Raw genomic sequence first — 25,679 nt, 5'->3', positions numbered from 1 at the left:
AAAAAAAGGCAAAGACAGTTTTGAGATTTCTAGGATTTCTAGGAAAGCTCTAGATCAGTGCCAAAATAAAGAAATTTATCTAATATAATTACATTATGTTATATAATTTATATAACACAAAATAGAAATGTAATGCAAGCTACGTATATAATTTGAAATGTTCTGGTAGCCATACTAAAAATATGAAAAGTGAATTAGTTTTAATAAGATATCTTATAAACCTAAAACATTATTTTGACATGTAATCAATGTAAAAAAAGTATTGAGATTTTTATATTCTTTTTGTCACATAAAGCCTTTGAAATCCAGTATGTGTTTTGCCGTTACAGAACATCTCAATTTGGACTGTCAAGCACTCGCTAGCCACCTGACCAGTGGCTCCTGTTTCAGACAGTGCAGCCTGGATCATTAGGGGTCGGCTGGTGCCCCAGATTCTGCTCAGTGTGGTGACCTTGGTTTTGCTTTACTTTATAGCACACAGGACAAGGAGAAACATCTCTCCAGTTACAGGACCCAGGACAGTGGTGATGAAAAGGAGGGAAGTTCATGCTGCCACGACACGGATGAGCCTTGAAAACATCACACTAAATGAAAGAAGCCAGACACAAAAGAACAAATGTTACATGAATTCATTTATATGAAATGTCCAAAATAGGTAAACCCAAAGAGACAGGAAGTAGATGAGCAGTTGCCAGGGGCTGGGGAGGAAGGGAAATGGGGAGCGACTGCTTAATGGATACGGAGTTTCTTAGTGGGTGATGAAAATGTTCTAAACTTGATTGTGTTGATGGCTGCACAACTGTGAATATACTACAAGCCACTGAAGCATTAACTTTTAATGACTGAATTGTATGTTATGCGAATTATTATCTCAATAAAGTTGTTGGAAGGAAGGAAGGAAGGAAGGAAGGAAGGAAGGAAGGAAGGAAGGAAGGAAGGAAGAAAATAGTGGTGTTTTTTTGAAAGAATTTGCTTTATGGACATGGTGATGTAACTATTGCATTTCCCTTTCTGCATTGACAACTAGGAAGCTCAAAGCCAAATGTGAATCTGATAAAGTGTTCAGGGTCCAACAGAACATTTTGTTTATTCACTTCTCCCTAAGTTCATTTTATTTTTTTCCTATCCTTACTTCCCCTTTGCCCCAGTTTCCTCACTTCCGTTTTCAGAATGTGGTTATAATGCATGTATTTTCTAAGCCGCTTTAAAGTACTTTTGGAATAAGGCCAAGTGTATAGTTATAAACAAACTTGCAAACAATTCACAGCTATTTGGTTGAAAATATAAAGGCCCCTAGAGAAGTGACTGAGGATTGATTTCCATAATGAAAGGAACTAAGGAAGTGAGGTGATCTATCCTAAACAGCAAAAGGTAAGTGGAGGTTCCATAACTCTTCCAGAATTCTGAAAAAGCCGAAAGTCTCCCCCAGGAGTGAAGCAGGAGACATTTTCAAGCACAATTAGAGAGAGTCTGATGAGACACAATGCCGAAAAAGGAGTGAAACCTAGCACGGGGTGACAAGGAGGAGGCTGGAGCCAGGTGGCCTCTACAAACCAGGGTGGGGGAGGTTCTGTTTCTGAGTTAACGCCAGCAGGGAGTTGGTGAGTAAGCCTTGCACACAGACAGCCCCTCATCCAAGCGGGCCAAGGCTCTGCTTTCCCCAGGTAAGTTCTGTCTCCCGTGGGCAGAGCTGGGGTTCTGCTCACCTTAGCCAGTAACCGGCTGGCCTGAGAAGCCAGCTCCTGGGTCCTCTCCCCTGAGGGCTGGTCCTGGGAGATGCCCAAGTTCTCCGGAAGCCACCCTAGGGTGGGCACGCTGTGGGGCGAGGAGGGGCTCAGGTCTCCTCGAGCTGATGGCCATCCTGGAATACACAACCACTACACGTTGGGGCCAGGAACAGTCCTTCCTGGGGCTGAGAGACATGCTGAAACTCAAAACCACCACCTCCGTCCCTGAGTGACAGCTCAGCCATCTCACCATTGCACCATCTTCACATCCGCCTGAGGAAGTGGCCTGGGCAGTGTTGGCACCATTTATAGGCGAGAACAAGGTCTGGATCTGTCCCAGATCACACAGCTAAAGCCAAGCCAGGCCTCGGGGTTCCCAGTTCAATAGTGTGGGCTCCAACTCAGAAAGATGTGGGTTCAAATCCTGACCCTCCCCCGCAGCAGTGTGACCTTCAACGTGTCCTCACCTCTCCAAGCCTTGCTCTCCTTAACTGTCCGTGGGGTAGCACCAGTAGGGACCTCACCAGGTTGATGTGGCAATTAACTGGGACCACGCGTGGCCTGGCTCGGCGCAGGGCCTGGCCCCGATACGGGCTCTATAGTGACGATGCTCTCTGTCATACGGCTCATCCAAGATCACTCAGCTACTAAGTGGCAGAGCGAGGGCTTCACCCAGACTGCTCTGGCTCAAGGCACTTTCTATATCTCCATTTGATATCTTCAAGTCACAGGGCCCAGAGAGGGGCCTCACCTCCCTCCCTCCCCTGGCCTGAAGCCAGTGCCACCCTGGGGTGCCCCTAGAGCAGAGTCACAGGCAGAAGAGCCCTCCAGCCACATCTCTTCTCCTAGACTCACCTGAAGCCTCAGAGGCCTGTGGGCCCTCGGCAGGGCCTGGCCACCGCTCCACAGAGTGGGGCTGTGGGATGGTGAAGGATAAGACCTTGGTCCCCTGGGGCATCGTCCCCATGTGGATGCTGTGGCTGGGCTGGGGCGGGTCTGAGTACAGGTTCACCTGTAGGGGAGGGGAGGCATAGCAGAGCCCCATCAGGGGTGGGGCAAACCTACCCAAAAAAGCCTCACCTTCATTCATGTTGTCACTCAGGGGCTCAATAAGCATGTAGTTTGATAATAAACCACCTTTTAGTGGAACTCTTGGGTGGGGGCCAAACACTGGGCTAAGGGCTTACATAGCCTTTCATTCTCTCTTTACGGCAGTCCTAAGAGGGAGGGACCATATGCCCATTTTACAGAAGTGGGAACTGAGACTAAGAGAGGTTTAGTCACTTACTCAAAATCTCCAGCTGAAAAATCCTTGGGCTGGAATTATAATCCTGCTTTGACCCCAAGGTCTATGATCTTTCATATGAATAATTTTATTAATAATATTTGTTATATCACAATATTGTAATCAATATAATGTTTAACATAGAGCAAGTATAATTATATTGCGATAATATAATTAATATTCGTTATTAATAAAAACATTTCCAATAATTATCATTACATTGATAATAACAGCAATTAATGACTGTTTGAATGAATGAGTCAACCAACAAGTAAAGGAGTTATCTCTCAGTTGTAGCAGATCTCCATTATTTGAGAATGGATTTCATATGGTAAATAGTCTAGCGTTTGGGAGAGAAGTAGAGAGTCAGGCAGATGGCCAAGGAAGACCATCTGAAGTTAAAGACCCAAGTGGTTTAAAGCAGGGGTTGGCAAACTATGGTCTGTCTTAGTGAATGAGGTTTTAGTGAACATAGCTACGCTCGCTTGTTTATGTATTTTCTGTGGTTGCTTTTATTCTATAATGGCAGAGATGAGTTGTTACCACGGAGAATGTATGGCCCACAAAGCTGAAAATATTCACTATCTGACCCTCTACAGAGAAAGTTTGCTGCTCCCTGGCTTAGCGCGAGAGCTCTGCAGCACCTGGGTTCCCGTCGAGGCTCTACCACTGCCCTCTCTTGACTCCTAGAGCAGCTGACTGAACTAACCTGTCTGTGCACAAAGTGAGTGCTCAGTAAACAGCAGCTACCACCCTCACATTGATCATCATTGATGTTATCACTACTACCATCCCCATCATCACATCATCACCACCATCCCCAACATCTCCACCATCCCCATCACCACCATCCCCAACATCTCCACCATCCCCATCACCGTCATCACCACCAACACCATCATCACCCCTCAACACCACTGTCATTTATGTGGCCCTCATGGAGGCAGGTCCCTAAAAAGGTACTCTCCTATAGTGCCTCACTGTCGCCTGGTCCTCAAGATGTCAGGCAGCTTATCTTACTGCCTCCTGCTACCCTAAGGTCAGGAATGGGCAGTTTAGAGTGGGCTCCTAGGCCCACAGGCAGGCAGCCTCTCCCTGCTTAAGCTGCTCTTCACGTCCTGGCTGTGCCAGAAAAATCTACTCCAGAGTGAGGGACAATGCCCCAGCCATGGCTGGGCCCACGCTGCCTCCCCCGTCTTTCAGGCCCAGCCTCTGATGAGAACAAAGCTGGATTTTAATAATCCCCTTGGCCATCTGCTCAAGCCTGCCTGTGGGGACTTGCCCATCAGCACCCCTCTCCTCCCAAGGTGACCTAAATCTGGCGCAGGCCCAGTCCTTCTGTGTGCGCCCCCTGCCCTGCCCTGCCCAGCCCAGCCCATCCCCCAGCCTCAGGCCTGGCCCCTCAAAGGCCCATCCTGGGGTTACAACAGGAACAAGCAGCTCTTAGCACCTCTGTTTCCACAGAGGGACCAAAGGCCTTGCAGAGGCCCTGGAAGCAGGGAGCTGGGGGTGAGTGTGGGCTTGCTGAGCTGTGCAGGCCTCTCCCTCCTGGACCTGTGTCTGGACACAGGCAGGACCCATCACAGGGCCTTTTAAACCAGGGTGTTCCACACAGTGCTCCCTGAGGCTGGACTGGCTCCCCCAGGGGGTTAAGCAGTGAACGGTGGCCCAGCGAGTGTGGGAAACACTGGGTTAAATAACTGACTATTCTCCGCACAGATGGGTTTCTCACAGCCTTTAAAATGCTAATGGGCTTTATGAATGGGGCGGGGAGTGTGGAGAATAGGAACTGCTTCCCCAGCTCCTGTGAACACACAAGCCTCCCTTGCCCCTCTGCCCACTCCACCCCCTCCCCTCCCTCTCCCCCCTCCCCTACCCTCCCATCCCCACCCCCGCCTCCACCAGGTGGCCTTCAGAACACACACTTCAGGAAAGGCAGTTTTGTGCCATCTGCCTTGATTCTTTCTGGGGTAATTTCTGGTCTCAGACCCTCCAGATCTCCCTGCAGCTGAGACAGGGGGTGGAGGACAGCAGCTGGAGGGAGGTGGCACCAGGGCAGCGAATGCAGGACACCCCCATAAACTCTGGCCCTAAGCTGGTCCCCGGGCAGTGACTCCTGACCAGCCCTGGCTCCCTGCCCCCACCCCAGACCGATCCAGTGATGCCCCCAGGCCAGGCCCCCCATGATCATCTAATCTGGCTCTGCTAAACCTAAAAAAAAAAAAAATAAACCGGTAAACCTTAAAAAAGAAAAGAAAAAAAAAAGTGGGCCGTGGGCTTAGAATGGCTTTGGAGCCAGACTACTGGGCTCAAACTCCAGCTCTGGCACCTACCTGTCGAGTGATCATGGGTGAATCCCTTAACCTCTGTGCCTCAGTTTCCCCAGTGGTAAATGACTCAAGACAGTGGTCAGTAAACATCACTTACTACTACAGCTGTTATCACTGTAACAGCATCCTTCTGCCTCGTCAGGCCTCTGCCACGTACCCATTGCTCACCCAGGCACGGGGAAAACAGTGCCCACTCTGGAACTAGGTAGGCAAACATAGTTTAATCCCGCACTTTAAACTCCTAATTAGCCACGAGGTGTTGAGCAAACAGCTCCACCTGGCTGAGCCTCAGTTTCCTCTTGTGAAGAGCATCAAATGAGGGGACCCTGGTAGTGTACTTAGCCTGGGGCCTGGCGTCTTTTTCCTGCTCAGCAAGTGCCAGTCCCCTTTCCCTGGTCCCCACCCATCGCTGCTGCCCCCCTACTGGCGTGTCTGGTCTGGGTATCCAGGGCCACAACCCCAGCCTGGGGTCCAGCCCTTCCCCTGGAGGCTCTGAGCAGAGTGAGGGGCTCGGTGGGCCCCCCGGGAAGGTCACTCCAGCCAGCTCAGCCCAAGGGAGCAGTAATGCTTCGGTCGTTGTGAAGTGGCCTCCCTGGCAAGGGCTCTGATCAGGAAGCCACTCTGGGATTTCCCCAGCCTTCAGGGGTAGCGTCTACAGAGCCTGGACACAGTGAGAAGCCCGGCTGGAATCTCAGCTCCCCCAGGCTCTGTGGGGCCCGGCAAGACCCCTCCCCACTCAGGCTCTACATCTTCCTCAGCCCTGCCTGCACAGCTCCCCACGGAGGGGAGAGGATCGTCCTGCTTCTAGAAGAGCCCTGAGTCACCCTCCTCAGGCCCAGGAGTCATTTTGCCAAAAAGCAAGACCAGGTGAGCTAGTGCCTCTCCTACCCTCCCTCCTCTGCCCCGTCACACACGCAGGGGTCTGGGACACCAGCCAGGCAGGCGCAGGTGCACACGGCAAGTCCCCACTGGGTTGGAGCAGCGTCCAGGAGCCGCACACGGCTGTGCTCCCATCGTGCCCTCGTCCGGGCTTGCACTGTGCCCGGCACACACGGGCACCCAAGGAGCACCTTCATAGTGATACTCTTCATCCTACTAATATTCCCTAACTCTTAGGAAGTACGTGCCAGGTGCCAGGTACATACTTTCCATACACAAACTCATTCCCTTTAATGAGTAAAGGAGGGAGGGAGGGAGGGAGATATTCCCAGCCTCTGCCCCTGACTTTGACCTTTGGCAACCTCTGCCCCTCCTGGGGTCCCGATTCTCCCATCTGTGAGATACGAGAGCAGAGGATTTGGACCCGATGACCAGTTCCTTTCTCCTCGGACCTTCTAGGAGCCTGCAGCCATGAGAACGTGGTTTCCCTGGAGTGGATGCCCCACCAAGCCCCGTCGACAGTTGTCATAACCTCCATCCCTTCGGCCCCTGAACCTGGCTCAGAGAGATGGAAGAAGCCTTAAGACCTGAGGGTAGGGGGTAGGAGGGGGGAGGGGAGCCCACTGACTCCTCGGAGACCTGATCACCCCCTTTCACAGTTGTGCCCAACGAGGCCAGGATGGAAGGACCCGCCTGTGTCAGGAGGCAGGTGTGGGGACACAGGAGACGTTCTGCGCCTAGAACAGGGCCCCTTCATTTTCTCGTCGTGCTGACTCAGCAACACTTCAAGGAAGACGTGTCGCTAGATGGTGGAGAGCAGCGCCCTGGCAGGGGGAGGGGGTCTCAGAGCATAACGGGACAGGCCGGGTGCGGGTAGTGAGCGAGGAGGCCAGTGGGTGGGAGGGTCTGCAACTCTGCAGCCCGGCTCCCACCCCTCCTCCACTGCTGCCTGATGGGGCAAGAGGTGGGTCGGGGGAAGCAGGAAGCCAGGAGGGGCTGTGACACGTCCCACTTCCTGCCTCACCCCAGAAAAGGGGAAGGTCCCAAGTGCAGAATTCACAGCGTCCCCTAGACTGGTGGGGGCCGGGCAGGACGGGGAGGTGGATTTCCCCTCCACATGCCCCCTGTCCCACACTAGACATTAGTGGGGAGAGAGGCTGTGGGTGAGAAGATGGGGGAGGAGAAAGGCAAGTGTGTGATCTGGGAAGTAGCCTCAGGGGCTGAGCAGAAATTCTGTGCTACTCCCTTCGGGCTCAGAGAGCCCAAGTAACCTCCTTAAGGTCACACAGCTAGTCAGTAATGGAGCCAGGAGTTGTGTCCAGGTGGTCTTACTCCAGAGCTCATCAAGAAGGAGAGAGCTTCTGGTGAAATTCCTGGGCACCCCAGATTCTAGGATTCAAGGACTCAAAGTTCATCAGCAGTAAAGGAGATTGAGCCTGGAGAGGGCAAGGTCGCTGCCCAAGGTCAGAGTGACTTTGTGATCGAACAAGGAAGGACCGGGTCTCCTACGCCCAGGGTCTCCAGAGGCAAGAGGCAGTGGCTGCTCTTTTAGCCTACGGGAAAGTGTCATCTCGGGGCGGGGGGCCTGGGCCCATCCCTCCACCCCACCCAGCCCAGTACCTTGGCCCCGAGGCGCAGCTGGTCGATGGTGTTCTCGGCCTCAGCGTACTTGGTGAGAAGCTTGTGGTAGTCCTCCTGCAGGAGATGGGGGGCAATGAGGTCATGGGCCGGGGCCCTCACTGTGAGAGCCTTTGCAGGGAACCCGCCCCAACCCCCAAAGGGGACCTCCGGGTGCCCTGGAGTGAAAGAGCTCATGTGCAATACAGACCCCCATGGCCAAGTTCTGGAGGGGTGGAGGCAGCAGGACAATTCATCCACCATCCCTTCTACATCCCCGACAGCGAGTCAGAGATGAGGCCTCTGGGCTGGTTCACCACGATGCATAATGCCCCCCTCACAGAGGGACGTAGCTACTTGCCTATTTGTCCGAATTCCCTGCCTACATCTGTCTTCCCCACTGCTCTATTCCCAGGAGTTAAGTAACATGTGCTTAATAAGTATTTTTTAATGGCTGATTGAATCATCTAAGGGTCTGTTAGTAGAAAAGTGGAAGACTTGAAAATCACAGTTGCATTTTCTCAGAGTCACTACTTCCTGTAAACAAAACTGCAGAGCTTCATAAAACAAGTCATTACAGGGGAAAAGCAAGAACAAGTGTCATTGGTCGCCTCTGAAGGAGGCCAGGGAACTGACTCGTTGTTCTGAAAACTGATAATTAGAAGGACAGAATCAAGCATTTCTCCTGTCTTTCCCTTGTCAATGAGACCTTGGTAACCACATAGTTGATGAAGGCAAGTTTTACTTTATAGAAGATTTCCAGCAACTAAATGCAGAAGGAATATTAGCGTTAGGATACTACCACTCCATCATCCCCAGTGAAAGCCTGGATCAAGGCAATGACTGTCCGTGGTCATTACCATCACAAAGGAGAGACCAGCAGGCACTTTCTGCCTCCGGAAGGCACCACCTATGATGAGCTCTTGCCAAAAAATCCCTACCGGCACAGAGTTCACAATCTGGGGGGAAATAAACAGACAACTAAAACCTGAAAACACCTCTACCTCTAACCAGGCAAAACACAGGACAAAGAGAGGACCATGGGACACATGAGATACCAGAGAGTGTATCAGCAAACCCCAGAATGTGGGAGACTCTATGGGATAGAACAGGTTTCCTTAACAAATAAATTACAAGGAAGAAACAGATTTGGCAAAAAATGCAAACAAAAAGGTGCGGTGAGGGAGGTGGTGGGGAGAGACTTGAAAAAGCACATGGACCACATGTAATATCTGAGCCGTGTCTGGATCCTGATTCGAACAAACCAAAATAAACAAGCCATTTACGAGACAAAGGGGGAGACGTGAACACTGACTGGACATTGGTTAACCTTAAGGAATTGGTGTTAAGTTTTAGGTATGTTGATGGCATGGTTATATTTAAGAGAGATTCCTCATCTTTTAGACATACACACCAAAATATTTGGGGGTAAATGATTTGAAGCCTGAAATTTGCTTCTAAATACCCCAGTAGGGTGAGAGGAGGAAGAGGTGAGTCCACAGATGATAAAGCTTGCCAGGAGCTAGGTGATTGGGTCCATGGGGGTTCATTGTACTATTTTCTCTTTTGTGTATGTTTTCAGTTTCTCATAGCAGGAGTTAAAAACAAACAAATACGGCTTATCCTTGCAACATGAGTGCAATCACTGCTCTTTTTTGAGCAAAGAGTTTAGGATTATTTTCATTGCAGGGGGCTCCTGACCTAGCCCTAAGGCACCCCATCCCGACTAGACTCCAACCCAGACCAACAGGTGCCTTGGTGTAGAAATGAGTCTGGCTTACCTGGAGCTGATGGACAAGCTTGGTGGCTTGTTCAGGCGTTTGAAATTCTTGGGGTACCCTGGTGATGGGGTGGGTAGGAGGGGGGTCCTTTCCCGGGCAGACTTCCCCGGTGCTCAACAGCACCTCCCGCACGATCTCGGCAGGTGACTTGAAGATCAGCGGCCTGGCAGGGCCCTCAGGCAGCCTGCCGTGGTTCCTGGCCTTGGGAGGACGGTAGCTCTCATCTCTGGGAAACTTCACCCGGGGTCCCACCTTGGAGAAATCAGGGAGTGGGTAGTTCAGCCGCCCCCGGCCGTACTTGGGGGCATCAGAAGATGAGTGGCCAGCCAGAGTGGCTCCCGGCCTGGGTGGCGTCCTGTCCTGGCGAGCTGGCCTAGGTGTGGGGTTCGGGGGGCTGATGGAGCCGGTGAACCGGGAAGGGAGTGGCTTAGGGGATATCCGTGTCCGCTTCCAGGACTGGTCCCCGGGCTGAGGGCAGGAGAGGCTGGCAGTTTCTCTCCTCCATCTATCTGCAGGACCCTGGAGGCTCTGGGCTGGAGGTGCTGAGGACTCTTGGAATTCTGTGGGCGTTGCCAGAGCAACGCTTCCTCCAGTTCTGTCGTTTGGGTTTAGGAGGTGGTGGCTGGGGCTCTGGGGTGAAGTTTCTGCCAGGGCAGCAGGCTGTGGGACGTTAGTCTCTCCTTCCCAGGTAGAATCAAGACTGTCACTGGGGTGGTTGAGGCTCACGGTTCCACTACTCCAGGACCTGGCGGAGCTGAGGTCAACAGTTGGGTTGACCTCAGAATGTTCTGGAAGTTTGTCTCCATTGGCTTGTTCATCAGAAGCTACCCAGCCTGTGGGCTGACCCCAGCCCAGAGCCATGGGGCTGGTGTCCCCATCGCCCCCCGAGCTGAGATCAGTCTCATACCCCAATCTCGGGGATCCCTCTTCAGCTTCCTGGATCTCAGGACCTCCCAGGGCCTCATCTGGCTCCTCTTCAGTCATGTCTGGTTGAGGACCTTGCTGCTGGAGCCAGCTGAGTGGCATGTTAGAACTCTCTGGGCTGTCCACATCCTCTGCTTCAAACTCTGGAAAGACAGGTCATTGCTTAGCATACACCAGGTCTGGACTTAGTGTCACATTACCTAGGTCATCTCACCCCTCTGGGCTCTCATTTCCTCATCACATGGTGATGGCAAGAAGCCCAGTGAATCCCCCATATGGCCAAATACTTACCGAACACCTCCTTTAGTTGTCTCAAAGGTCCTCCAAACTCAGTCCTCAAATCTGGGTGTCACCCTAGCATTTCCTGTCTCGGGAAATGGAAACATCAACCGATCCAACTACACAAGCCAGAAACCTGGGAGGCATCTTTGCCATCTCCCTCTGCCTCACCCCTACAATTAAATCTGTCTCCTGGCCCTGTCATGATTACCTCCTATGTTGCTCTCAAACTTACCTACTGCTCTAGGGTCCAGAACCACCAGCTTTGCCCATGCTGACATCCTCTCTTGCCTGGACCACTACAGCAGCCACCGAATCATCTCAATTCTCACTCTTATCCTCCATCTGAAAACTCATCATCATCTTCCTGTTGTTCCCAGGAGAGAGCTGAACCTTTAACATGGTCCTAAGGTCCTGTCTGCACCCGGCCTCAGCTCTCCTGCTCCATCTCTTTCCATGGTGCCCCTCAGTCTCTCCCTGCTCTAGCCGTGGCACATCCTCTCCCCCGACAGGTCCTCTTCACATGCTGACTCCTCTGCTAGCGTCCTCTCTCCCTCCCTTTGCCTAGTTAAAGCCTATTTGTCCTTCACACCTTGGCTCAACCTTGACCTCATCAAGGAAGTCTCTGATCTCCCTAACTTAGGGCAAAATCTCCCTTTTATAGGCTTTCATACGACTGAATACCTCTACTTTGAAATACTCATAGCAGCTGCAGTTTTCCATTTATTTCTGTGATTATCTCATTAATATTTTCTTCCCCCACAACACTGTAAGCTCCATGAGGGCAAGGATACCCTTTGTGTTTATCTACTATTGTATTTGCAGAGGCAGTGCTCAATATTTGTTGACTAAATAGAAAGAAGGAAAGAAGGAAGGGAGGGAAGGAGGACAATAAGGTATGCAAAGCTCCCAGAAAACAGATAGTTGTTGTAATTATTAGATAGTAGGTGCTTAAGAAATATCCATTCACCTATTCCACTCACCCATTCCCCCCCATTCACCTACCTATCCATCCATCCACCAGTCATCCAACCATCCATCCATCTATCCACCACGCACTCATCTATCCATCACCCCCTCAACCAGTCATCCATCCATCCATCCATCCACCCATCCATCCATCCACCTATCTGCCTATCCACCCACCCATTCATTCATCCATCCATTTATGCATCATACATGTAGTCAATGTTTATTGAGCACCTACTCTGTCCTAGACCCTGTGTCAGCCTCTGGCATAGATCCAAAGTTTCATGAGATAGTCTGGGTACCACCAAGCACAGACTCTCTGCTCTGGCCAGATGCACCTTTGTCATAATCCTTCTATCACTCTTTGCTCCCCCATGCTCTTTCCCCTATCCTTGGTACCTCTACATCTTTCAACTCCTCAAAATCTTCTTCAGCAAGTCTGTGTTGTTTACAGCAGCACATTTGAAGCACAGAGAGGTTAAGTAACATGCCAAAGATCATGCAGTGGTTCAGAGCAGTCCTGGACTTAGAAGCAAGGTCCCAGCTATGCAGGCAAGTTAGTCTCTGCTGACGGGGGTCATGCAGTTGGGTGAAGAGATTGGGCTTTGAGACCAGGTAGCCCTGGGTTCAATCCTGGCTCTTCTGATCCCTCATAGGGCACCATAAACAAGTAGCTGACCTCTGTGGCAATCTTTACTCTACCTGCAGGCTATTCTCTCCTACCTGGCAGAGGTGGTGAGGAAAGGAGGAGGTATGGCTTGCACCATGCCCAGCCCTGTGCCTGGCACACAGTAAGGGCACAGGACATGGCAGCAGCTGTTACATCACAGCATCCTGTGACCTCAGGAAGAGACGCCTCTGCCCTTTCATCCCACTGCATCCCAGTCACCATTCCCTAAGGAAGGCTCAAAAGTGGCTCCTGAGTGGGTAGCTATGGGCAAACCGCACGTTCAGCAGACCTGGCATGAGGAACTTGGGGTCACTGCACAATCTATCAGCCTGATGGGCTCCTCTGCCATCCATGGGGGCTGCCTGATTCCAGAATCCTCACATGCGGGTGTCTCATTCATATTCAAATGCAATAGGCACTACGTAATCAAGCTCAGTGGTATTATTACTCCCATGTCACAAGTGTGGAAACCAAGATTCAGAGAGACGGGACTTGCCAAGCCAAGCTGGGAATTTTGTCTCAGTTGTTCTTGATGCAAAGAAACAGTTATTTTAGAAAACAAGGGAAGCCATTATTCTCATTGCTAATTGGGATTTTAAAAAATCTTAAAAATGGGCAGAACTCCTGGACCAAGCAATTTACAATATCGAGGTTATTATCAAATTAAGTGTGCAAAGATATTCTAATGACATATCTCTGCATTATTTATAATAGCAAAAAACTGAGAAACGACCTAAATGCCCAGCAGTAAGAGGACTGGCCCAACAAATTACAGAATATCCACACCATGGAATTCCTAAGCAGACATTAGAAATGACTTGTGGAAGAATATTTGATAAGCTGTATATAAACACATATGAAATATATATACGCATATGAAAAAGAGTAGCTATCTGGATAATAAGTAATTTTTAGTTTTTTCTCTTTGGGCTTATATTTTCTGATTTTTCTGCACTGAACAATATCGTTTATATAATTTAAATCTTTAAAAAATTTTAAATTATAGGCTTCATAGATTTTAATTTAAAAAATTTCTGAAACTCTCTCACTTCCCGCCTCCTGCCTCCCGCCAGGAGGTGGGATGTCTGGGGGACACCACTGTGGGATTGTAGGGAAGGCGGTCTCACCCTCTTCTGCAGACTCTCCTGATTCAGGATCTGGGCACCCATCAGGCTGTGAGTCCGGGCTCCACTCCAGTGGCTGCAGGCACTGCTGGGCCTTGCGGAAGTCCTCCAGGAGCTCAGGGCTGGTAGCACTGGGAAAGGGTCCCTCTTCTCCCAAGCTGCACATGCCACTCCCATCAGCATTCTTTCCTTTTTCAGCCCAGGCCCAGCGCCGCCGCCGGGGCCCCTTCCCTAGGCCTGGGTCGGCCCAGTGGACCTCCATCCCGGAGTTGGCCATTGGGCCTGGCCTGCGTTTCACCTGGGCCCCTTCATCTTCAGGAGATGGAGCTGCCCCTAGGGCCACCAGAGTTCCCGCCAGCTTGTCTCAGCACCAGGCATCCTGCCTGTGGCCTGCTGGGGACACAATCAAAGGGAGAGCATTAACCCCGAATCCCCTCCTTTCTTCAGAAGCAGAAATTACCAGCAGGAACTCTGGAGTCAGAGCCCTGGTTTAGCTCCTGGTTCCACCCCTTTGAAGCTGCATGACCTTGGCCAAATCACTCCACCTCGGATTTCTTCATCAGCAAAACTAGGGTAACAATTCCTCTCTCCCTCAAGAGTTTTGTAAGGGATAAGGAGCCCAGGGGCCGGCACACAGCAGGTGTCCCAGCTGTGCTGGTGCCTGTTACCACGTGCCAGGCTCCATGCACAGGCCCTGCTCACATGAGAACTGAGGGCCCAAGAGGAAGCGGAGAAACAACTGGCAACTAGAGATCAAAGTGGGAGCAATGGGGAAGGATGGGGAGGGGTCCTGGGGGTCCAGGGCAGGCCCAGGAAGTCAGGATGGGTCCCATTTAGAGGCCACATCCTCTGGGAACCTTCCTGACCCCCCCTTGAGTAAGACTTCAGATCATGAGTGGGGGAACGATGAAAAGAGCATTTCAGCATCCAAAATAATTGAATATGGGTAAGCAAACTAATCAACGTACACCCACTTTCCTAGCAGCACTATTCACAACTGCCAAAAGGTGGAAGCAACCCAGATGTCCATCAACGGATGAATGGACAAGCAAGGCGTGGTCTGTCCACACAGAGTGGAATATCATCCAGCCACTAAAAGAAGTGTAGCGCTGCACGTGCTATAAGGATAAACCTCAAAAACGTGATGCTAAGTGAAAAAGGCCAGACACAAAAGGTCACATACTGTATGATTCTATCTGCACAGAATATCCAAGGTAAGTAAATCCACAGAGAGAGAAAGCAGACAAGTGCTTTAGCTGGCAGAGCGAGGAGAGGGGAGTGACCGCTGAATGGGCACAGGTGTCCTTTTGGGGTGATGAAAATGTTTTGGAACTAGATAGACGTGGTGCTGGCATAACTTTATAGGTATACTAAATGCCACTGAATTGTTCACTTTAAAATGGTTAATTTTACATTTTGTGAATTTCACCTTAATTAAAAAAAAAAAAGAACATTCCAGGCAGGGGTTCCATCAAGTACAAAGGCCTGGAAGCAGGAGGGGGCGTCGTGGAAGTGGTTTCCTGATGGCTATACTGTTATGGGCAGGGGTTGGGGCTCTGACTGCAGAGAGTGTGGGTGTGCAGACATGGTGGCCAGACCTGGGGGGCCTCTAGGGTCCTGTTCAGGAGTCTGAAGCACATCCCTGGCATGGGAGAGCATGTCGAGGCGCAGTTAGAAGTTTCTCTCTGGCTTCTTGGGGAGAATGAACCAGAAGGGAGAGACTGGCTACACAGGGACCTGTGGCAGGAGAAGGATGACTGGAGAAGGGCTCCTCCCCACCTGCCTTCTATCCCATCCTCCTTTCCCTCTTTCCCTTCTTTCCCTCCCACCTCCTCTCCCCTTCCACTATGGCCAACACCCCCAAGCACTTCCTCTGAGCCCTGGAAACACAAAGCTGACAGAGCAGTGTCACGGTTCCACCCAAGGAGCTCATGCAAAGCACCCATTCTACAGGCAGGAAAACTGAGGCCCAGAGAGCAGAAGGGCCTTGCCCGAAGCCACACACAGGTCGGGACAGGGCTGGCATGAGAGTCACCTTGTAGCTCAGGTCCCGGCTCTTCCCTCCGTGCTGTGGAGACACGGCTGTGTTTGTCCCGCAGCCTCGTGAGCAATTGGGTCTTGGTCAGAACCTTGGTTTGTACCGTTGAGAAAAATCAGCAGGCAACTATTTCTGGAAAAAGAGTCCCCAGGGAATGGCTGCCGCCTTCTCAAGGGCTGGGGTAGGGACAGGGACTAACACTGTCCCCACTCTGGTCTCAGGGGCCTCACCCTCTTCTCCCCAGACACAGTCTTCCTTCTTCCTCCCTGAATTTCCCCTAGATCACCCTGTAAGCCTCCTCCTGACCTCCCCCCACCCCCCATCACATACGCTGGGGCCTCTCTGGGCCGGCCCAGGCTAGAAGCTTTACTGCCTCTTCTTGATCTGCCCTCACCCCAAACAGGTAAGTCAGTCATAGGAAAACTATTTTTCAAATGAGAAAACTAAAGCTCAGCGTGGAATAGTGACTTGACCAAGATCACCCAGCTGGGTAGTGACAGCAAGATTTGGAACTGTCAATTTTGACCCAGTGAGTAGTCTCCAAATTTTTTTTTTAATCATACAACTCGTCATTAAAAATATATTTGCTCAAATACCTAACATATATATTTCTTATAACATTACCTGCATGCATTCGCACACGAATACATTACGTGTATTAGGAAAAAATGTATCTAAAGTTGACTTTTTAAAAAGATCCAATGGAAAATAAATATTTTAAAAGGAAGTTCTAATCCTTGCTTTCAATACTCTCCTGGGGGGGCCTGTCCACCTCTTCGAAATCCCTGCTAGCTTGAGTGCTCTTAAGAATTCTCTAAGAAGGCAGATCCCTGAGGTTAACACAAAGAGAGCTGGACTCCGTGGCCCTGGGACAGGGCCCAGGAGTCTGCATTTTAAACCAGCACCCGAGGCAAGGCCTACCCTTTGACCTTGACTAGGCCTTCTAGACCTTGCTACTATGGCAGGTGTGGGAGGTGCTAAGAAGCCTTTGCTTTTCTCTTTCTGAAACCTCCGCCAAGGAAGGGGTTGGGGGAGGCGTGTGGTTTTTTTTGACTTCTAAAGGGCTTTTTTCTAGCTGTGCCACAGAGCAGCGCGTCCAATCACAAAGGCCTCGGGTGCACAAAGAGGAACATTCTGTCTCCTGGGATGACTCAGTCATCGCAGAAATCTCACTGTAACCAGGCAAAGCCTCTCATCGGAGGCAGCTGCGGTCACTGGCTGGAGTTTTGCACATGTTCCCCAGGCCCCCAAACCTGTGATGGTTTCGTGAGCAAAACCCCTGCCTTTTGTGCAAGCCACAGCCCTGGATGCCGTGGAGTCAGGGGCCAGTCAGTCAGCCAGTCAGTCAACAAACACACACGAGTGCCAAGTACATGCTGACCTCACGCCAGGACAAGGACACCTGCTCACTGGGCTGCTGTGACAGAGAAGCAGGCAGGGCATCTGGAGGCCAGTGTCTGGGCCTGGTGCTGCTGCCCCACCGTGAACTGCTGGGCTTAGGCTTTCCTCACTGTAAGATGGAGAAAATGCCATCTGTCCTTGCAACCACGGGGGAGCGGCACCCTGTTCGGGTGGGCCCCATGGGAGGTAGGGGATGGAGCTAAGTGAACTTTGAGGTTCCTGGTGGACTCATTGGCTTTTGAGTGCCACAGACTCAGAACAGTTAACCCCCTCCTCCTCCCTGAGGTCCCACTTCAGAGTCACAAAGATAGAGGTTGAACACCCAGTGGGTGCAAATTAACTTTAAAAAAACCTATGATCTCTTACTATATGCCAAGCCCCACACGAGGAATACAGACATGAGTAAAAGCGTTCCAAAATTTCAGACGGGGCGTGCAGAGGGGTTACTGTCGAGGGAAGCATTAAGCTGGGCCTGAGAGGCAAAGAGGATCTGGGGGAGAAGATGAGGGAGGGCATCCAGGCAGAGGGAACAGCATAGGCGAAGGCACAGAGGTCTGGAAGCCCGAACAGAACTTGACAGACAGTTATGGCAGGGGTCCTTGCATGGCAGCCAAAGACACGGTGGTTCTCGTCGGCCTTCCTGAGGGCACAGGGCTGCTCCTGAGGGGCTGTGGGGTTGGGTGAAGGCCCGGTGGGGTTGAGGCCGAGCCCAGGACAGCCCCGTGACCACGAAGTCCCCTCAGGGGCTGGGCTGTCCTCGTGGGGCTGCTTTTTCCAGGGCTCAGGGGCCCTGCCACCCCTGGAGAAACTAGCCCCACAAGGAAGCATCATGCACTCGCCCCTCCTTTGGTAGGTCTCCTCCTTCCAGCCACACCACCTCTGCCACTGGCTCTCTGTCTCTCTCTCAAGGGTCTATGAGACCCCTGTGGTCTCTTTCTCCACTTCCCAAGTGGCTCAACCACCCCTACAGGGCTTCTCTGCCCCCTCAATCCAAAACTGGAGACCCTTCCCTTTACGGCTCAATCCCCAGGTTCTCCTCTGCCAGCTTCAGCCACACAGCCCACCTCTGCCTCCTCATGCCCTCCGAAGCCCCTTACTATCCAGCCAGAGCTCTCCGAGCTGCCCCCCGTGGCCCCACTAGGGCCCTGACATCTCCCAGATGTGGCAACTGATCCAGAGAGGTGGCCGGCTTTCACAAGACCGCACAGTCAGAAAGTGTGGCCAGGGACTGAAATCCAGGGCTTGTGACTCCGAAACCAAGTCCATCAGATTTGGCGGGGTGGTGAGAGGAAGGGGAAGGAAGACCCCCTTACCAAGCGGCTGGGCACCTCCAAAAAGGCTGGGCTTTTGAGCTCAGAGCCCTGTACTCGGCTGCCCTCCCTGACCAGCTGGCAGGACACAGGTCAGCAGTTCTCAAGGGGTTCCCACCAGCCATGTAGAAACCAGTTCCCGCCAGCCGTGCAACACCAGCCACTTCCCCCTCTGAATGTACCCCCCCACCCCCACCCCAGCTCTCTCCGGCAGAGGAGAAAGAGAAAAGGTGCCCCTTGCTCCTGAAGGGCTGGGCTGGGTCTTCTGGGCTGGGTCTGCCGGCCCGTCCCTGGCTCTTCTCCTTGTTCTCATTCGGCAGAAGGGGCCACTCTTTAGTGGGGACCCCCCTGCCGCCTCCTGGCTGCTCCTCACTCATGCATCCTGTCTGAAGCGCCTTAGCAGCCCATGGGACTAACTCGCCATGTGCAGACGAGGACACCCCAGGCACAGAGAGGGACCAGCGCGTGCCCAAGTGCACAGAGGTCAGAATCAGAGCTTTGGCGGGGACCCAGCATCCTTAGGCTCGAGGAAATCCCCCCAAAATCCACCCTTGCCGCAGGGGCCAGGCTCCCGTAAGCGGGGAGAAGTAATACAGCTGCCACAGCTGCAACTTCCTGGCTGGGCTGGTCCAGCCACCCGGACTGTCCCAGAGAGTCTGTGACTGGCCCGTCCAGGGGGAAGGCGGCTCCCCCAGTGCCCGCCCTCCTCTGCTCCCTCACCTCTCTCGGGCTTCACCACCATCCTGTTGGCCCAGGCTCAGGGGACCTGCCTGTGAGGTCTTTGTTCCAAACCTGGGAAGCCCCCTGCCGCCACGGCGCCCTGGCCCGCCTCCAGGCCGCTCTGCCAGCCCCAGCCCTGCTCCCAGACAAGCATCGCTCCCCTCCTCTCCCCGCCCCTGCTGCGGCTGAGGCCGCCTTGCCTCGGCAGGAAGCGCCCAGCCTGATTTCCTACAAGTGTGTGTCAGAAGGAGGGGGTTTGTCTGCGTGCAGAGTGAGCGGGAGCAGGAGCTTAACCCCTTGCAGGCCCTCTGCGGGTCAGCACCACTCAGGAAAGGACTCACAGAAACTTCCAATGTCAGAGCTTCGGACCATCGCAGCCACAGTACAGTCTGGGAACAAAAAAGCCCAGAGAAGGTCAGAGGTTTGGCCAAGGTCACACAGCATGCTAAGCCTAGAAGGAGGCCTCCAGCAGCCTCAACCCTCCAAGAGCCTTCTCTGTAGCCCCCACCCTCCAGGGTATGAACTTGATCGAGGCTCCCTCTCTGCCTAGGGCACAATGGCCATCTGTACAATGGGAGCTCAGACGGAACACGTGCTTGGCACCCTTCCAGCCAGGCAGGAGCAGGCAGGGGCGGGGAGGGTGCTCCCAGCTCTGGCCCCACCCAGGATCCAGGGATTCTGACTCCGGAAAAGAAAAAGGAGAACATTTGGCCTCTGTATGGTCCCAAAAGCCCTCCAGGTAATTCTGGTGAGCAGCCAGGTTTGGGAACCACCCGTGTAGGAGAGGAAAAGATGCGTCTTCTAGTCAATGCAGACCTGGGTTCAGAGCCCAGCCCCACCTCTTGCTAACCCTGTAACCTGTGAGGCTTCACCTCCCCAAGCCTCAGTTTCTTCATTTCTAAAACAAGGATAAGAAGAGTAACCACCTCACAAGTCTGCTCCCCAAATCCAATGAGGCAACACTTGCAAAGTGCAGAGCCGGGGGCCGGGGAGGGGGGGTGGGGGGATGGGGGGGCTGGAACACGAACGAATGAATGAATGCTCCCAAGGTCAGATAGTGAGTATCTGGCAAAGCTAGAACCAGGGGCCCTCACCCCAGTAATCACCCCATCCCCTTCCCTGCCTTTTACCCACATCTGGGTGGGGGGGCTCGACCCGCAGCCCCAGCCAAACGTGGAGCAGAGCCAAACCCTAATGAGGCCCCTCCCTGCCAGCTCTGGTGACCATGTGGGCCATTGTGTGGGGGGCGGGCTCCCCTGACATCCCGTCACTCCCTTACCCTCCCTCCCGGCCGTTAACCCAGGCGGCACTGCCATCAATGCCAGGTGGCTGCTGCTGCCAGGCACGCCCCGTGGCCCCGGGATAACCCCCACCCCAACTTAGAGGCAGCCGCCTAACCCCAAGGGAAACAGCCTCCTGTGCACTCCATCCCATCTCCTTGACACCCCCATCTTACCAACCCTCCTTCCTGCCTTTGCTGGAGTGGCGCCCCCTGCCCGCACACCATCTCCACCCACAGGCCAAATTCCACTTCACCAACCTGAGCTCATTCAAACCCACCCTTCCGCAAGCAGCTTGGCCCATCTCTCACCCAGGTGCACAAGCCAGAACCGACCGTCATGCTGGACACTCCCCACTCCCTTATACCCCATAACCAATCCATCATCAACTCCTATTGATTTTATTTCCTACATCTCACCAGAATCCATTCCATCTCTGCATCTCCACGTGGTCTCCTGCAACAGCCTCTCCTGGAAAGCTCTTGGGTCCTCCCAATCCACTACACCACTACACCAAGGGTTCTTTCCAAAACGGAAGTGTCCAAACACGGCCCCTCTGTGCTTAAAACAGTCTGCTAGTTGCCCACTGCACTGAGAAAGACGATGAAACTCCACAGCCTGGCCGCTGCTCCAGCCTCTTCCCGCTTAGCATGCTCGAGCAACATGGGGCTCCATGGTTCCCCTGGGACAAATACCCAGTGCTCCCCCTCATCACCTGACCCCGATTCTTCTCCTTAGTAACTTGCAGGCAGCTTGCAGATCTCAGCCCCACGTGCCCTTGTCGGGGACTCACCATTCGGAGTTAGACATTAGGTCTGTCTGCCTGACGACTGGGAGCTCTGTGAAGTGCACAGGCATTACATGCTGTGTCATTACATCCCAGTGCCCAGCACAGGCCCTGACACACAGAAGCACAGTGAAGACATGCTGGATGATCTACTGAATCTAGCCAGTTTCCCAGCCTGGCTTGCAGGCTTCACATCAACCCAGTGAGGCAGATGTGACATCCCCATTTTACAGGTAGGTAAACGGAGGCCCCGAGAGTCACAGCAACTTGCCCACAGTCACAAAGCTGGTGAGTGCTGCTGGAGATTCAGACACACAAAGACCTGAGTCTTAGCGACCATGCTTGGTGCTCACACCATGAAGCCTGCAGAGATCATTAACAACCCAGGCACCAGCAAATCGGGAGTGGAGATTATAACCAACAAATTGCAATTCACTAAGTCAATGTTCTATCTTTATAAGGAGATTCCAGTTTCTCACAGCATCTTTCAGTTTTCTAAAGTGCTTTCTCATCCTTCATAGCACTGGATGCTTGAGAATTGCCTTGGGAAGTGGGCAGGATAGGGATATGATTCCATTGTACAGGTCAGGAAACTGAGGCCCGAAGATGGGGAAGAGATTAGTTCCTGGTCACCCAGCAGAAACAAATGAGCCAACAAAAACCTTTGGCCCCTACTGCCAGGGCTAAATAAGCACTTCCATCAAAAGCTTGCCCATGGAGGGCTGTGTTTGCACAAGCCTGCCAGTCCTCACCACAGGACCCCAACAAGCCCTTGGCCATTTGATCCCCCAGCCCCTGGGTCATGATGCTGCAGCACTGCAGTGGCCACTTCTCACCCACTCGCCTACTGCCCACACCCCCTGCTCCCTCCCTCCGCACTCATTCTTAAGCCCCACCTAAATGGGGAAGGTGAATCTCTTTCTCAATCCTTCCAGTGCCACCCAGGATATGGTCCAGGACTGGAATGGGCATCGCTTGCTGATATGATGAACTCTGGACAGTCACTCCTTCACACAATGTCCTGAGGCCCAGGGGCTACAGTGGGGCCACCAGGCTTCTCAACCATCCTGAAGGAAACCAGGGGCTGGTGACTCCAGGATTCAGGGGGGCTGAAGGCTGTTATTTCATCTTCGGCCCCTCCTGGAGCTCCCAACATCTCCCTTCCCTGGGGAAGAAATAAAAACCCATCTCAGGGTCACCCACTTCTTCCTGCCCAGGTTGCTGAATTTACCCCCAAAGTTAAAATCCACAGGGATGGGGTGGGTGAGGAGGCAGGAGAGGATTTCAGGAGTGGACCCAGAAGAACCGATGGAAACCTGGCTTGAGAAGTGGAGACCCAAGTTCAAGCCTCAGTGATGCTGGCCAAGAGATTTTCCCTCTCTTAGCTTTGCAGCCTCAGGGATTAATGAGATTCTCTCTGAGGTTATCAGAAGTGACCTTCTAGCATGAAATATCCTGGGTTCTTTGATTCCACTTGCCTACACAGGCAGAAACATTGTGCTGATGGGAGGCTGCAGGGAACAGGGGTTCAGGGCACATGGGCTTTGTAAATAATCAGACGCCTCTAGGTTCTCTCTTGAAAGCTGTGTGGCCTTAGGCAAGTCACGTAACCCCTCTGAACTCCAGATTCCTCATCTGTAAAATGGGGCTTTACAGGATCCTTAGTCAATGAGGCTATGTTCCTAAAGCCCTGGCCCGTGCCCAGTTGGCAGAGAGCTCATGAATAAATGACTTTGGCCATATTCATGAAACGCCCATATGGCCTGCTCCCTGCAGGACTGAGTTTAATTTTCCTGGCTCTCCTAACGTCAGCCACAGCTCAAGCTTTACACAGAAAGGGACAGCCGGCCCTCCGAACCAAGTGGAGAGAAATGCTGCCATTTCCCAGGGATTCTTTGCCCCGTGGCCCCCAAACCAGGTCTGGGGGTCACTGACCCAGCCGGAAATTGTGTCCCCACCCTGAATCATTAACGAGGGGGAGGAAACAGGCCTTCCTCAGCCAATTGAAACATGGGTTATGAGGAGGGTGTGGTCATATTGAGGAAAACACATTCACGCTCACACACTCACGCACATACACACCCACACTCTCAAATTTATGTTTCATGGAAAGAATCAAACAAACAAAAATGTGCACGTGCTGGGAACACATCGCTAACAGCAAACTTCACTGTGCGCCTGCTATGTAAAGGTTTTCCCATGGATCAGGGGCTCCGTATTTAATCCTCATTCCAATCCAAGGAGGTAGGAATTATGCCCATTTCACGGCAGAGGAAGCTGGGTTTGAATCAAGCTGTGTGAAACCAGACACTACGATCTTAATCACTTTGTGACTGAATCACTTTTTTCCTTAAAGATTTTTTTGATGTGGACCAATTTTAAAGTCTTTATTGAATTTGTTACAATATTGCTTCTGTTTTACGTCTTGGTTTTTTTGGCCTCAAGACTTGTGGGATCTTAGCTCCCCAACCAGGGCTCAAACCCACACCCGGTGCATTGGAAAGTAAAGTCTTAACCACTGGACCACCAGGGAAGTCCCATGACTGAATCTTACAGTAGGCAGAAAGGCTGGAAACAACCTCAGTGTCCAATAACAGGGGATCATTAAAATAAATGATATTTCCACTCAAAGGAATATTATGCAGTGATTAACAGTCATATTGTAGAAGAATATGAAGTGATATAAAAAATTGTGATATGTTAAGTGAACAAGCCAGTTATAAAATAATATATATCTAGTTTGAGTCCATTAAAGAAAAGCACCGTAAAACATGGAGGAAGAGAAGAGAAGGAGGAAGGGAAAAAGAGAGTTCCTCCAAAATGTTCACAATAATTATTACTAGGTAGAAAACTAAGGCAAGTTTACTCTTTTTCCTTACGTGTATTTCCTAAAAATAACAGTTGCTTTAAAAATAAGAGCAAAACGAACATTCGCTATCCCTAAAAATACAAAGCAAACAAAAACCACTGCTGCACATCTGTGCAGGGTTTCATTCTGGTGAGACCTTGGGCCTGGCCCTCCCCGGTTTCCCACCTATGAAAGTTGGGAAGAGTGGTTGGGCTCCTTGAGGGCCATGGCAGCTTTGACATTCTGTGACATTCTGTACGCCCATCCCACACCTTCTCCCTTCCTCTTTTTAGACTCTGACACCATGGGCTTTTTCACATGGCACATAGAGCCATTACGCAACATGTAGGATTATGTGAAGATCACACAAAGGAAAGGAAGCAATCCCCCCCTGCCTTAGCCACTCTTAACATCTTGGGACATGGCATGTGTTGTCTGATTGGAGCCTCATAATCAGGCATTTCACAGATGAGAAAAGGCCCAGAGAGGTTACACAACTCACCCGAAGTCACACAGCACATTAGAGGCAGAGTTGGATCTGCACCCACAAGTAAAGCATTACCCTCCAAGTGAATCCCTGATTTTGGGGTGGGGGGCTGAGTGCAGCCTCCTGGATCCTGAGGTCCCTCCTGGTCCTTGATCCTTGGCTGTGGTCCCAAGACTCTAAGAAGACTCACAGCTGGGCATCCAACTCTGGCTTTGATCACTGGCCCCTTCCCGAAAATAGGCTCAGCTTGGAGTGGGGGCTGGGGGAATGCTGGCAAAGATCTACGGGGCTGGTATAAGACCACCCCTGGGAGCAGGGGATCTCTCTGCAGCTGAGACGGAGTTTGGCTGACACTTGGCAAGGAAGATCAGAGCCCAGATGGGACTACAGGCTGAAATGGAGGAGGGACTGAGAAATTAAAAATGTGAGGATCTGGGGGCAGAGAGGCCTGGGTCCATATCTGGTGGTTCTAAACTTAGATATGTTTACAAACGGATGTTCTATAGCCTCATCTACAGACTGAGGGTAACACTGTCCTCAGGGACATGCTTGTAAAGTAACGGGATAATATTTGCCAGGCTTAGCGTACAAGGGTGCCGTTAGCCCCCTCCTGGCTCCCCTGATCAACCAGGGCCTCTTCCCAGCCACCCTGTCTCCAGCTCATCGTCCAATCCCTTCAGCACATGCTGCTGGATAAATCTTCTTAGAGCATCATTCTGACCAAGCCTTTCCCTGCTTAAAGACCATCAATGGCTACTGTCACTTTCAGGTTAAAAGCTAGACATTATGGCTTGGAATTCAGGCTCATAACAACCTGTTCCCAAGTCAGAGGGCTACTGCATGGCATAACTCACATCATAGACCAGGAGCCTCATTTCAAAAAATTTCCTTCCGAAACCCTACACTTCAGGGGAGCTGTAGTGGGGTGCAGGCCTTTTGGCCTGGCTCCCCTCGGTCTTCCTATACCACCAGGAACCCTAGAACTTCTGGCTGCCATACAGAGCAAGTCTGGTCTTCCATCACCCAACAACCTTCACATGCAGCTCTCTTATTAAAAAAAGAAAGAGAGAAAGAGAGAAAGGAAGGGAGGGAGGGAGGGAGATGAAAGAAAGAAAGGGAAAGAAAGAAAGAAAAGAAAAAAAGAAAGAAAGAAAGAAAGAAAGAAAGAAAGAAAGAAAGAAAGAAAGAAAGAAAGAAAGAAAGAAACAAGGAAGGAAGGAAGG

The 25,679-nt window shown here is 51.8% G+C and overlaps 1 protein-coding gene across 8 annotated transcripts in view; it reads right to left on the bottom strand.

The window, feature by feature from the left end:
- The window catches only part of AKNA (AT-hook transcription factor), a 51,344-nt gene that overhangs the window by 23,211 nt on the left and 2,454 nt on the right, over positions 1 to 25,679 (bottom strand). For 2 of the 8 annotated variants that reach the window (XM_057724228.1, XM_057724234.1), the window contains exons 1-6: positions 15,621 to 15,837; positions 13,589 to 13,975; positions 9,620 to 10,686; positions 7,842 to 7,916; positions 2,583 to 2,739; positions 1,707 to 1,861 (exon numbers count right to left, since the gene is read on the bottom strand). In XM_057724228.1, coding sequence (XP_057580211.1) covers positions 1,707 to 1,861; positions 2,583 to 2,739; positions 7,842 to 7,916; positions 9,620 to 10,686; positions 13,589 to 13,862 — 1,728 coding nt within the window. In that variant the 5' untranslated portion in view covers positions 13,863 to 13,975; positions 15,621 to 15,837. Of the gene's footprint in view, positions 1 to 1,706; positions 1,862 to 2,582; positions 2,740 to 7,841; positions 7,917 to 9,619; positions 10,687 to 10,834; positions 10,871 to 13,588; positions 13,979 to 15,620; positions 15,838 to 17,004; positions 17,134 to 19,395; positions 19,528 to 25,679 lie in introns of those variants that run through there. The other 6 variants (XM_057724229.1, XM_057724231.1, XM_057724230.1 and 3 more) reach the window with 6 other exon arrangements.

This window comes from Hippopotamus amphibius, chromosome 2 (genome assembly GCF_030028045.1).
Source record: "Hippopotamus amphibius kiboko isolate mHipAmp2 chromosome 2, mHipAmp2.hap2, whole genome shotgun sequence".
Lineage (NCBI taxonomy): Eukaryota > Metazoa > Chordata > Mammalia > Artiodactyla > Hippopotamidae > Hippopotamus > Hippopotamus amphibius.
Note: the sequence above shows the minus strand (reverse complement) of the source record. Positions and strands in the feature narration are given on the sequence as shown.